The 14,840-nt window shown below is 39.2% G+C and overlaps 1 protein-coding gene across 3 annotated transcripts in view; it reads right to left on the reverse strand.

Annotated features, from left to right (window-relative positions):
* Nucleotides 1-14,840, reverse strand: part of hace1 (HECT domain and ankyrin repeat containing E3 ubiquitin protein ligase 1) — a 38,163-nt gene that overhangs the window by 18,715 nt on the left and 4,608 nt on the right. For 2 of the 3 annotated variants that reach the window (XM_026293671.1, XM_026293672.1), the window contains exons 7-12: nt 14,587-14,669; nt 13,468-13,564; nt 13,289-13,390; nt 13,092-13,198; nt 7,393-7,543; nt 4,110-4,414 (exon numbers count right to left, since the gene is read on the reverse strand). In XM_026293671.1, coding sequence (XP_026149456.1) covers nt 4,110-4,414; nt 7,393-7,543; nt 13,092-13,198; nt 13,289-13,390; nt 13,468-13,564; nt 14,587-14,669 — 845 coding nt within the window. The remainder of the gene's footprint in view (nt 1-4,109; nt 4,415-7,392; nt 7,544-13,091; nt 13,199-13,288; nt 13,391-13,467; nt 13,565-14,586; nt 14,670-14,840) is intronic. The other variant, XM_026293673.1, reaches the window with a different exon arrangement.

Genomic DNA, 14,840 nt, shown 5'->3' on the forward strand with positions numbered 1-14,840 from the left:
CTCAGAACAGTTATAACTCATTTGAGAGCCTCACTCTTAGTCTCTCGCATCCAAACTGGAAAACACAAAAACCTGTTCTACTTGTCATTGTGTACCGTCCACCTGTCCCTTACTCAGAGTTTTTACCTGAATTCCCTGACTTCCTGTCTGATTTAGTGCTTAGATCAGATAAAGTCATTATAGTGGGAGATTTTAACATTCATGTAGATGTTGAAAATAACGGCCTCAGCATTGCATTTAATTCTATATTAGATTCAATTGGTTTCATTCAAAACGTTAATAAACCCACCCACTGTTTCAATCACACCCTTTATCTTGTTCTGACCTATGGCATCGAAATTGAACATCTAATAGTTTTTCCCCCAAATCCTGTTTTGTCAGATCATTCTTTAATAACTTTTGAATTTAAAATGATGGATCATGCAGCGTTTGGAAGAAAATTCCACTACAGCAGATGTTTATCTGACAACGCTGTTAATAAATTTAAGAAAATGATTCCATCATTGATTCCGTTTACATCTATGCCATGTACCAAATTGATCATATTGTTGACAGCGCTGTAACCGCACTGCGTGAAACGCTTGATTCTGTGGCCCCTCTGAAAAAGAAGTTAGTGAATTTGGACCCCTCCCCAAGCTGACCAGCGATGACATGTTTAGCCAGTTATTACCACTGCTATGCGGATGACACTCAGTTATATCAATCTATTACACCTGTTAACACAAACCAGTTAACCAGACTTCAAGCCTGTCTAACTGACATAAAGGCTTGGATGACCAGTAACTTTTTACTTTTAAACTCAGAGAAAACAGAAGTCATTATATTTGGGCCTAAAAATCTCAGAAATAACTTTTCTAAAATTATAGCTACTCTAGATGGCATAGCCCTGGCCTCCAGCACTACTGTAAAAAACCTTGGAGTTATTTTTGACCAGGACATGTCCTTTAACTCACACATAAAACAAATTTCTAGAACTGCATTCTTTCACCTGCGCAACATTTCCAAAATTAGGAACATCCTGTCTCAAAATGATGCAGAAAAACTAGTCCATGCGTTTGTTTCCTCAAGGCTAGATTACTGTAACTCATTACTATCTGGATGTCCTAATATCTTAATAAAAAGCCTCCAATTAATCCAGAATGCCGCAGCCAGAGTCCTGACAGGAACTAGCAAGAGAGATCATATTTCTCCTATATTGGCTTCTCTTCATTGGCTCCCTGTAAAATATAGAATAGAATTTAAAATCCTTCTTCTCACATACAAATCCCTTCATAATCAAGCTCCTTCATACCTTAAAGACCTCATAGTACCATATTATCCCAATAGACCACTTCGCTCTCAGAGTGCAGGCCTACTTGTGGTTCCCAGAGTTCTCAAAAGCAGAATGGGAGGCAGAGCCTTTAGCTATCAAGCTCCTCTCCTGTGGAACCAGCTCTCAGCCTGGGTTCAGGAGGCAGACACTCTCTGTACTTTTAAGGCTAGACTTAAAACCTTCCTCTTTGACAAAGCATATAGTTAGGGCTGGCTTCAGGCAACCCTGAACCATCCCTTAGTTAGTTATGCTGCTACAGGCCTAGACTGCCCAAGGACCATTGGTGCACTGAGCTCCCCTACCCTACCCGCACCCCCCTCCCCCTTCTCTCCGACCTCATGTATATTCCACCATTGAATGTTACTAACCTTGTGCTCTCTCTCTCCCCTAGTTTGTGCTCTCTCCCTCCCTCTCTCTCTCTCTCTCTCTCTCTGTACCTTCTGCAGGTGTCCCTGGTCCTGGAGCTGTTTATCGCTGATGTGCAGTTACTGGCCCCACCAACTTGCAGTGTCTATTTGTTGTTTATTGTTGCTGTTCTTTTCTCTCTGCTCTATCCACTCACCCCAACCGGTCGAGGCAGATGGCCGCCCAAACTGAGCCCGGTTCTGCTGGAGGTTTTTTTCTTCCGTTAAAGGGAGTTTTTTCCTCTCCACTGTCGCCAAGTGCTTGCTCATAAGGGAATTGTTGGGTTTTTAGTTTTAGTTTTTGTAAAGTGCCTTGAGATGATTTGTATTGTGATTTGGCGCTATACAAATAAAATTGAATTGAATTGAATTGAATTGAATCAGAGAAGACTAGCCCCATGGTATAATTTACATATTCGTACCTTAAAGCAGGCATCGCGAAGGCTGAAAAGGAAGTGGCGTTCCACAAACTTAGAGGAAATTTTTCTAGCCTGGAAAAACAGTCTACTAACATATAAAAAAGCTCTCCGTAAAGCCAGAACTGCATACTATTCATCACTAATAGAGGAAAATAAGAACAATCCCAGGTTTCTTTTCAGCACTGTAGCCAGGCTGACAAAAAGTCACAGTGTTCCCTTAGCTCTCAGCAGTGATGAATTTATGAGTTTCTTTACAAATAAAATCACAACTATTAGAGATAAAATTCAGCAGATGCTTCCTATACCTGCAATAAATGAATCTTCTACTACAGTAGCTCTTGAATCATCTGTAGGACCTCAGTTATGTTTAGACTGCTTCTCTCCCATAGATCTCTCTGAATTCACATCAGTAGTTGCTTCATCGAAATCATCGACGTGTCTCTTAGACCCCATCCCGACTAGACTGCTTAAAGACACCCTGCCATTAATGAACTCATCTTTATTAGACTAGGTAAATTTATCTCTAGTATCAGGCTACGTACAACAGGCCTTTAAGACTGCAGTAATCAAACCTTTACTCAAACAGCCTAGTCTTGATCCAGGAGTCTTGGCTAATTATAGACCAATATCCAACCTGCCACTTATTTCTAAAATCTTAGAAAAAGCTATTGCTAAGCAGCTATCAGACCACTTACACAGGAATGAACTATTTGAAGATTTTCATTCACAATTTAGAGCACATCATAGTACAGAAACAGCACTGTTAAAAGTTACCAACGATCTTCTCTTAGCCTCAGATAATGGACCTTCTGTTTCTATACTTGTCCTCCTAGACTTTAGTGCTGCATTCGACACCACTGACCACAACATCTTATTACAGACACTGGAGCATGTGACTGGTATCAGAGGAACAGAGTTAAAATGGTTCCAATCCTATTTATCGGACAGATTCCAGTTTGTTCATGTCCATGATGAACCTTCCACACAAACAAAAGTTAGTTATGGAGTTCCACAAGGCTCTGTGCTAGGACCGATTCTGTTCACCCTGTACATGCTTCCTTTAGGATATGTCATTAGGAAGCACTCTATTAATTACCACTGCTATGCAGATGACCCTCAGTTGTATCTATCTATTAAACCTGTTAAGGCCTATACATACTCAGTGAGAATAGAGAAACTTGTTATCTCTAAGTGGGCGTGGTTAATGTGGAAAGTGGAAATGTTGTCATTCCCACTTTTTCCGCTAGCAGTTGTCATAGTAATGGATAGTTTTGAGGAACAATTAGCAGAGGTGGTGAGGAAGTATTAAAATCTTTATAACACATCTTGTAAGGTATATAGAGATACATAAATAGCTAATAAATCATGCAAAGAGGTAGCTCCATTGTGAATGGAGGAGAGTGTCTGTCGTAAAAGATATCAGATATCTTATCGCTATATTGTAGTTTCTGTCAGATTCCCACAATGCTTAGCACACATGCTGCAGTGGAAGGGACTTCCCACCGGTTCTGCATTTGAGTTTCCCATGGAGTATGAAATGATGAGAACTAATTTTGTTCTTGTACCTCAAGAAAACAAATTCTCTGTTCTTGCACAGTATGTATCAGGCTTTAGGGTTTCTTCTCTACATAAAACCCCAGTCAATTACTGATAGATCCTTATAACATTAAACCACATTCCACTGGCTGCAGTAGTAGTAGTAGCAGTTGCAGTAGTAACAGCATTAGTGCTAACCATCTTTGTAGCATTTGGCACCACTTATAGCTCTGAGCTATTGTGTGCGGTGTTAGAAGAGTAGACAATGGTAGGAACTTTATTGAATGCCCACAAAATATATAAATGTGACTTTGTATTCGCTATTAGTAGGTGTTCCAGAGGTCTGTTTAGACCAGAGCTGATAGATCATTCTATGTTTCTTGGCATACTGATTAGATATGACAGCTCACAGATGATAGATCAAAGATGAGTACATACCCTTGTGGCATCTGACATGAGCAGCACATATAGAAGGCCTGGATCACAGCACTCAGTCGACTGGCTGTCATAGAGATGACATCCTCCCTGCCAGTGTACATCTCTGTTTCCATGATAATCTGAGAGTCCAGCAATGAGGGAAGCTTTGGTGTGGAGCTGGAGTGGTCAACTTCTCGCTGCTTGAGAAGCAGAGAGGCTATTTCACTACTGGAGGATGAGGAAAACAGGTTCTTCCTGTTGCTGTCCAACTCTGAGGAGATGAGTACCAGCCACTCATCCAGTGAGTGCCACAGCAGTTCTAGTGGCTGCACAGACAGAAAGGTCAGAAGCAGACAGGATCAGAGAGAAAAGAAGGTATAATCCATGAAGATACATGTGGTACAAGAGACATTACGCAGCTTCAAGGCTTTAGCGTCTTTTTTAACTATTATCTGGCCTTAAATTGAGATGAATTTCAAATAAACAAAAAGTTCCAGAGAATGACCTGACTGCAAGAAATGAATGCTCTGACTTTACTAAACATCATTGGAAGGAACACTATCAGGATTTTTTAATGTCCTGAGTATAACTTGTCAATTGCACTGGCACCACACTTTGCTTATTATTTGCTTATTTATTTATTCAAATATAAGAAAAGACCTCTGTTTTGAGATATCTGGCTGTCACAGATTAATTTTGCCTGGAGTTGAAAGGAATTTTGTTAGTAGATTTGATAATAGTGAAATACAATCAACAGTGATTTTTCTTTCCAGAAACAGTACCCTAATTCTTCTGCATAAGCTATGTTCTGTATTTTATTGGAACTGCCATCTGTGTATAGGGACTCACCAATAGTCCCTATACAAGCATCACTATATTGTGTTTGAGCCAGAAAACAAAATAAAATCACATTTATCTGTGTGACTAAATATATTTTTACACTATGTTAGTTGCTATGGTAGTTACATGGGTGAACTGTATGAATTTTGCTGCCTCTAATGGACTCATCTTTATTAGATCTGGTCAGTCTCTTTCTAGGCTACATACATCACTATTAGGATGCTGTAAACAACAGGACACCTTCTTTTATGGAGGACAGGAATGTGTTGCATAGGTCTGTATGCCCTCACAAAGAGAAAACTTTTCCAACTTCCGGAAAAAATGTTAATTGTGTACGCATTGCATAAATGTGGGTGGCACAATGTCTTAATTTAAAAAGGATAATGTGATGGACTAAGAGTGTCGCAAAGGCAATGGAGTCTGATTCTGCCTTAGACAAAGCCAGAGAAGATGATTAGACTCCAAAAAATAGTAGTTAGTAGGGGGCATGGTTGAATTGATTTACCAAGGGGAGTACTAATTAGTGAAAAAATGTTATGCCAAAACATGTGGACATGATGGGCAGGAGCAACACCATACCGATTACATGCCGGGTTTATATGAGGGAACATCTTGGCTAACTTTTGATTAGTTCAAAAGCAACAATGAAGTAATTTACTCTGCATAAATGATAGCTTTGCATGATGAATGCATTCTATTTAAGATGCCGAGCCAGAGACAATCAGAATGGCTTATTTAGCTCAAATTCTCATTCACCTTTCAATACAGAGAGTCTGGATTTTTGATAATGTACGAATTGCATGGAGGGTTGGAATGGACTTACCATTTCAAATGGAAGTTGTTATGGTGCTATTTAGTTTGTTGAAAAACAATTTTGTGATAAAAACAGATATACACTGAAATCTGGGTAAAATATTAACTTGTATGTAATCAATACAGCCTGCTACGATGCGAGTGTTGACCAGGACTTCAAAGTAGATTTTGTCTGTTCTAGTAGGGGTAGAAAGCTTGCAGAGAAAAGACCAGAGTACTTTTAATAACAGTCATGCCCAAGTAGACAAATTGATGAGTGGTTTTGAAGGAAAGTGAGTCAAATGAATGATTCCAAGCCACCATGTTCACAGGTAGTCGTATACTTTTCTCAAGGTTCAACTAATATCCTGAGAATGTTTCAAATCTGTGAAAGATATTGAAAACATGAGGTAAACTAACTTCTAGATCTAAAACAAATAAGAGTAAATCACCTGCATAGAGAGAGACACACTATTCTAGTCCTTCTCTTATGATGCCCTTAATTGAAGGACTATAGCAAAGGGCTAAAGTGAGTGGCTCAATAGCAGTGGCTAAGAGGAGTGGTGACAGAGAACAGCCCTGACTTATTCCTCTGTGTACAGCAAATTGGTTGGAAAAATTCTTATTGGTACAAACAAGGAGACTGGAACAGTATATAATAATTTAATCCAGGAGAAAAAGTTCTCACCAAACCCAATTTTCTGGAGAGTACATTTCATGACCAATTAATGCAGAAAGGCCACTGGGCAGCCAAATGACATTACTTTTTCTTGCAACTGTATATGGCACGCAATCAGTCCTTGTTTTGGCTGAAGATGGCGACATGGTGAGTGAAATGCCCAATTTTGTGGGAACGCGCACAGATTCTGAAGCAGAAACCACAAGAAACAAACAAATTCAGCTGACGATCACCACTAGGACAAAGGAAAACTATGGCCTAAAAACTCCAACAGAAGCCACCGGGTGATACATAGTTTCATACCTATTTAGAGTATACACTCAGATAGCAGTTTATTAGGTACACTGATGAGACTAAAGCTAAATCAGTCTAATCCAACAGTACTCAATAAATCGCGTAATGTTTAGTTTTGTGCAAATTGTTTTAGAAGGGTCTTGATTACACTGTATAATTCTGAAGGTTGTTGTGTGCTAATGTTAAACTGCATTATGGAGAGAGGCGCTCCTATAGTGTAGCAGTCTCATTGATATAGATAGGCTGGATGATTATAGCTGCATTTTAATTCCATCTCTATGTTTGTATCATATCAAGTGCCATATTTGTGCTTCAGATAAGTTTTATGTAAATGACAACAAATTTTTGTGTTTATCTTTCGTTCTTTTCATCTATGTTGAAGCAAGTCTTCTTTATTCTCACCTTTCCTGGGCACCCTGCCTTTTTTTTTTCTACCTGTTTGTCAGTGGTAACGTAACACCTTTGGTAGGACTGTGTATACACATCCTTGTTTGGGTGCATAAAAAATCCATAAAAAAGGGCCTCAAACTGCTACTTAAGATTAAAAACTCCACATATTCCCTTAAACAAGTCGTCAACAGCTTTTTCACATTTTATGTGCTCATATTTGTATAGGTAAACAAAACAAATAATTCTTAGAAAACATCATGATTTTTCCAGGAAACATTTGCACCCTGTGTTTATACACCTCCTACTAACCTTAAAGACCTGGCTGCGAGGTGTCTTGTTGCCGTTGTAACCCATGTCATTGCCATTGTTGGGTGATGAAGGCCCCAGACAAAACACATGACAGAAAATACGAACAATTCTCAGCAGACTCTTCATCTGAGCTTCATAACTGCTTGAAAGACTGAGGGAAGAGAGAAAAAATTAGTGACTATCAAGCTTATTTTAGCAACACTCAAGCAATTTGTAATAACACAAAATGGACACAGATAAGACAGTTCCAATGAATGAAAGCATTATATTGAAATGTTCTCTGTTTTCTGATTGTTCCATGTGTCTGCAGATTGACCCGACCCTTAAAAAGAGTTTGTGAAGAAGAGGAGTGCTGATTATTTTGAGTGAATCATAATACAGGGGAAGCAAAGTAATCCAACAATGACATTTCAGACAAAAAAAAAAAAAAAAAACACAAAACAAACAAAAAAAAAAAAGACAAAAGCAGTTTCATATGTGCCAGAAGCAGAACTGCTCAATTAACAATGAGCATGATGGACTAGATGATGCAATTTCAGAAATTGCACTGGGATTTCTGACTGCTGCAAAAAGCTTGAGGCAAACTGCGTTGCTGGCTGCTAAACAGCTGAAGCATGTTTTGAATTGCTTGCGCAGTTGGAATAATCAAGAACTATGAACTGTAGTGAGGGGGCTTTCAGGGTTTTTATTTTGAAAGGACAAAATGCTGCAGGAGACTCATGGGATCTTATACTAGAATCTGGAGTTTATTTGGAATATTCCGTATACTTTACAAAAATGTAATATCTTCCTATACACAACTATAGACTTTTATTGTGAAAGTCTGACCATGTCCTGGTAGTAGACACCATGGCTGACATTGAAAATGGCCTCACTTGGTGCCTGAAACTGTATGCCAATAGCCAATGTCCATTTTAATGTTGTTGCTGTTTCAGGGCTTTTCTGTTGAGAAAATGCTATTTCAGGGCTTTTATTTTGAAAGGACAAAGTGGTGCAGGAGACTCTTGGGACATTATTTTAGAATCAGGACTTTATTTTGAATGTTCCTTATACTTTACAAAATTTAGTTAAGTTATTTATCCTTATTAGTCCCACAATGGCAAAATTACCAACCCAAAGTGCGCACACACCCGGAGCGGTACCTTGCTTAAGGGTCTCACCACAGTTGTGGTATTGAAGGTGGAGAGAGAGTGTTGGCTATTCACTCCACCCCACCGACAAGTCCAACTCTCAATCCATTAGGCCACGACTGCCCCCTAAAATAGTTGTCCATTTAGGCAGGACAAGTGATGGTGAAACAGTTTCATTTACTTTAATGCAAATGAAAGTGACAAGAGGTGCACTAGAGAGGCAAAAACAAGACAACCCCCAAAAAGGGAATGCTTTTTAAATGTGGTTGCCACAAATGCTCTCTCGGGAGCAAAAATACAAAAATGTAATATCTTCCTATTAATGACTTTAGACTTTTATTGTGAAAGTCCGAACATGGCCTGCTGGGAGACGACACCATGGCTGACATTTAGAATAGCCTGAGTCGGTGCCTAAAGCTGTATGCCAATAGCCAAAGTCCATTTTAAGCTCTTTTTATTATTTCTTGGCTTTTATTTTGAAAAATCCTAAACAAAGGCTTTTAATTTGAAAGCACAACATGCTGTGCAGCATGAGATGGCTCTCAACTAAGAACTAAGTCTTAACCCTCTGGGGTCGACGCACGCGCCGGCGCGTTTTGACGCATCTTTTCCTGATAAGGCCGAAACAAACTTAAGTTTAAACAGTCACTATACTTTGGAACAGTATTTGAGTGTTCATTATACTTTAGAAGGTGCAGTCACTTGCTCTAAATAACTGTAGACTCTTATTGTAAAAGTGCTATCATGTCCTGCTTGGAAAAGACAACATGGACAACATTGAGAATAGTCCCCATGTGTAACAGCAGTGGACATTAGGCAGCCAGTCAGTCTAATTACCAACCACAGGCAACTGTGGTCCCTGCTACTGCTGTGTGAGCTGTTGCTATGGTGACCTGAGCCCAGAGTGGGATGGGGACTGACAGTGACACAGCACTTTAACCCTCAGGGGTTCGACAAACGTGCAGGTGCGTTTTGTGGCATCTTCTCCTCCTAACGCTGAAACAAACTTAAATTACTGTGTCAATTTTGATCGTACAGATAAATAATCTGAGGGGAGCCAGGTAATTATGTGCACGCCCCAGAGAAATGACATAAAACGTCAAACTTCACCATAGAATTTACTCATTTTTTTGTGTGTTTGGATGATGGCATTACGCAGGTGAAGAAGCGCTTTGTATGTTCCAGACAGAGACGAAGAGTTTACTTTCTCCTCAGAGTAAAAACATGACTCAAATGACGAACGTTTGAATCCACATTGTATTGTATTGTATTGCAGTAATTCCCTCTCAGCCACATAGACTGAAAGGCTCATTATGCGGTTCTTTTAGTGAGTCTTTTGTCTTCTCAGATAAATCACATAACTATTCATGGTGAGACACACCTTCCTGCATATGCCCTTTCTAAACAAAGTGTCTTAGAAAATTTAAATCAGTGTATTGTTTTCTGTGAATGAGTGAACAAGATGACTTTCACATCATTGTGACACTTTACACTACAAGATACATTCCTTAAAAGTCTTGTGAACCAATGTTCTGTTTGTGTTTTAAGGTCTTATTTCAGTGACATACAAATTTTAAGTTTTTCACTAACCATGCATAAACACTGTTGTACACAATCATGTATAAACTTTTGCTGCTCACATATTATTGTAACCCAGTTTGTGCTGATTACATTGTTATCAGACTTTAGCCATTAATATGTTTAAAAGCAACGAAAAAAAGCACAAATGTCACGGCATGTCAAAACTTGTCCAGGGCCCCAAAACCCCCTCAGACCCCAGTGGGTAAAGCAGGCACAGTACAGGAGAAGCTGAGAAAACCTCACCTCACAAAATGCAGGACTACAGAAAAACTATAAGACCTATCAAAATTCCTTCACTAACAGAGCCAGGAGGCTTCAACAAAGAGACTGATCCATTTTTTGTAACGATATTCCAAAAAATGAAGGATTACTGAGTTAAAAACAGACTTCATTTGTGTTTTTCACCAGAACTCCTGGACCTCTTTTATAATGGGAGTGAACGAGAGATTGAGGAGTCATTGTGGGTATGGCCAGCTGGTGGAAAAACCGTAGTTCCTATCAAAATGAGAATAGCATTACCTGAAAGAAGACAAAAATCTCTACTACTTTTGAGAAAATGTTGTATGAAGAGGCAAAATTGCAGCCATGACGGCAAGTTAGAGAGAAAATTTTTCAATAAACTTAACAGCTTCTCCCACTCTAGCTGTGAACATTGCGCTCCCATAGAAACCAATGTAAAATTCAGAAAAGGCCTAAAAACACCATAAAACGTAAACTGCGATTATTGAAAAAATGTAGAAGATATCAAAAAGCTGAACACAACTCTAACAGATTAATGCCTTGAGACCTGTTTAAAGGTCGAATGGTGTTTCTAGCTGAAAGTATGCTGACACAGTTAAAGCTGAAAAAGGATTGAAGAGAATTTGTATGTTCCCACCATTCATTTCTATGGGAAAATTTTCCGACAAAACCTGGAATATCTTGGAAAATATAAAAGATATCACAGAATAAAGTAGAAGCAACACCTTCCCCATCAAGCTGTGCTTGAATGACGTTTCTACGTCGAACGGTATAGGAGGAGATAGGTGCCGAAAAACGGTGAAATAATAATGAAGAGAAAAACGAAGAACATATCTTGGGATTGCTTGTTGCACAGCAATCCCAAGAAATAGGATGTTAGAAACCACATAATGTTGTTTTCATATTTATGTTTGTGTATGGATTTAAAAAATAAGATAAATTATGTTAGTGATCTTTTAACTTCAATCTTCGGACCAGGCTAGCTGTTTTCTCCTGCTACCAGTCTATCAGCTAGGTTACCCGCATCCAAACTCAAGATCAGTGTGTGACAAATAAATATACAGTGGGTACGGAAAGTATTCAGACCCCTTTAAATTTTTCACTCTTTGTGTCATTGCAGCCATTTGCCAAAATCAAAAAAGTTCATTTTATTTCTCATTAATGTACACTCAGCACCCCATCTTGACAGAAAAAAAACTGAAATGTAGAAATTTTTGCAAATTTATTAAAAAAGAAAAACTGAAATATCACATGGTCATAAGTATTCAGATCCTGTGCTCAGTATTGAGTAGAAGCACCCTTTTGAGCTAGTACAGCCATGAGTCTTCTTGGGAATGATGCAACAAGTTTTTCACACCTGGATTTGGGGATCCTCTGCCATTCTTCCTTGCAGATCCTCTGCAGTTCTGTCAGGTTGGATGGTGAACGTTGGTGAACAGCCATTTTCAGGTCTCTCCAGAGATGCTCAATTGGGTTTAGGTCAGGGCTCTGGCTGGACCAGTCAAGAATGGTCACAGAGTTGTTCCGAAGCCACTGCTTTGTTATTTTAACTGTGTGCTTAGGGTCATTGTCCTGTTCAAAGGTGAACCTTCGGCCCAGTCTGAGGTCCTGAGCACTCTGGAAGAGGTTTTCTTCCAGGATATCTCTGTACTTGGCTGCATTCATCTTTCCTTCAATGCAACCAGTCGTCCTGTCCCTGCAGCTAAAAAACACCCCCACAACATGATGCTCCCACCACCATGTTTCACTGTAGGGATTGTATTGGGCAGGTGATGAGCAGTGCCTGGTTTTCTCCACATATACCGCTTAGAATTAACGCCAAAAAGTTCAATCTTGGTCTCATTAGACCAGAAAATCTTATTTCTCATAGTCTGGGAGTCCTTCATGTGTTTTTTGGCAAACTCTGTGCGGGCTTTCATGTGTCTTGCACTGAGGAGAGGCTTCCGTCGGGCCACTAAGCCATAATGCCCCAACTGGTGGAGGGCTGCAGTGATAGTTCACTTTGTGGAACTTTCTCCCATCTCCCTACTGCATCTCTGGAGCTCAGCCACAGTGATCTTTGGGTTCTTCTTTACCTCTCTCACCAAGGCTCTTCTCCCACGATTGCTCAGTTTGGCTGGACGGCCAGGTCTAGGAAGAGTTCTGGTCGTCCCAAACTTTTTCCATTTGAGGATTATGGAGGCCACTGTGCTCTTAGGAACCTTGAGTGCTGCAGAAATTCTTTTGTAACCTTGGCCAGATCTGTGCCTTGCCACAGTTCTGTCTCTGAGCTCCTTGGGCAGTTCCTTCAACCTCATGATTCTCATTTGCTCTAACATGCACTGTGAGCTGTAAGGTCTTATATAGACAGGTGTGTGCCTTTCCTAATCAAGTCCAATCAGTTTAATTAAACACAGCTGGACTTCAATGAAGGAGCAGAACCATCTCAAGGAGGATCAGAAGAAATGGACAGCATGTGAGTTAAATATGAGTGTCACTGCAAAGGGTCTGAATACTTATGACCATGTGATATTTCAGTTTTTCTTTTTTAATAAATTTGCAAAATTTTCTACATTTCTGGTTTTTTCTGTCAAGGTGGGGTGCTGAGTGTACATTAATGAGAAATAAAATGAACTTTTTTGATTTTGGCAAATGGCTGCAATGATACAAAGAGTGAAAAATTTAAAGGGGTCTGAATACTTTCCGTACCCACTGTTTGTATGTGAGTCAGCAAACAAGCAAACATATTAATCAAATATGTAGTTATACCTGAGAAGCTTGTGCCCATTGGTGGTAGCCACTTCAGCAAGACTGGTCAAGATCCTCTGGTAATGACTGTCACTCTGCTGTGACACATGCTCCAGAACCTGCCTGAGCTGTACACACAGACACACACATGCACTCACATGTCAACAGATGTGCCTTTGCAGGGCCTATCAATAAATATAGAAGCAATCTGTTCATACCATGTTCTCCTTAATCTCATCATTCTGTGTCATCTGTATGAGGGTTTGGAACAGCCTGCTGTGGTGCTGGATGAGGATCTCGCAGGTTTCCCCATACCCACCCTGAAACACACAGGAGGAACAATAACTGCAGAAGGGAAATAAATAAAGTGAAAGGTTGAAGGTGATGAAACACTCACCTGCACACAGAGATCCAGAGGAGTGACTCCGTTTTTGTCAGCAAGGTATTTTGCGCCTCGAGAGAGCAGGATCTGTGCTGTGTCTCTTTGACCATGGCTACAAAATTACAGAAAATAACTTTCAGTACAATTGTCAACTGTCAAATATTGTCACCCAAGTCTAAAAACACTAAAAAAAAGGTCAAGTAAAATAAAAACTAAAGATATAAAACAAAAAGTGACCACTTAAAAAATTATAAGAAAAGCCAGAGAGACCTCACATTTAAAAGAGCCAGCTTAAGATGACCATGCTTGTTTTCAATTATTGGTACTCATCAAAGCAAAAATTTAAACTACAGCTTTAGTTGAAATCTTTATCAAATTATGTTTATGAAGTTCCTTCTTAATTAATTTGATAGGCCCATACAAAATCCTAACAGGAATTTTAAAATCATAAGAAGCATGAACAGCAGAGGGAGGGAAATTCACCAGAGATCCTGGAAAGATTTATAAGACTATGACTGTAAGTGCCATACCTAGGGTATTTAACCAGTTCAGAAGAAAAAAAACAGGAGAATTACTGCTATGAGCTATAACCATCTAAATAATGGACTTGACCAGTTAAGTGTGTATTGTTGTCAGGTTTATGTGGTGATAAAAACTGTACATCCAGTCAAACATTGTATGACGACTGCTCTAGATATTGGAACACTGCGAGAATTAGACCTATGTTAAATTTTAGTGGCCCCAGCGTACATATATGAGCTTTTACAGGCATATGGACTTTCACAAAATTTGAGATTCTCTAGTAATGGGCTACTATTTCTACCATCATCTCAACTGAACACTAAAGGAGACAGAGCCTTTTTAGTCCGGGCTCTAAGACTCTGGAATGATCTATTTATTTATTTTCTTTTTGCTGTTTTTATTCTATTTTACTTTTATTGTACAGCACTTTGTACTTTGTTTGAAAAGCATGTTATTTATAAATAATATTATTAATAATATTATTTCAATATATTTAGTATTCTAAGATGTAAATGAAATTGAACTGAAAAGCTAACTCCTGTTAAGCCATTTTCTAAATTCTACATTCCTGAATAGTTAAGAGGAAGTTTAAATGACGTGACGTGATATTACCTGCAAGCAAAGTAAAGAGGCGTGGCTCCAGAGACATTTGGCCGGTTGATGTCAGCTCCACTGTCCAGAAGACACAACACCGTCTGAGCAGACAAGACACATACCACGCACAGGAGAATATTTATGAGATAATAAATGATGAGAAAAACACAATTCCTATGTGATTCTGGATGCAAACATGGATTTCCAGTTTTGGAAATCACGTCACCAATCACCAGTCTTGGTCAATTTTACTCTCTTACATGCCATACAGA

The sequence above is a fragment of the Mastacembelus armatus genome, chromosome 16, assembly GCF_900324485.2.
Source record: "Mastacembelus armatus chromosome 16, fMasArm1.2, whole genome shotgun sequence".
In the NCBI taxonomy this organism is placed as follows: domain Eukaryota; kingdom Metazoa; phylum Chordata; class Actinopteri; order Synbranchiformes; family Mastacembelidae; genus Mastacembelus; species Mastacembelus armatus.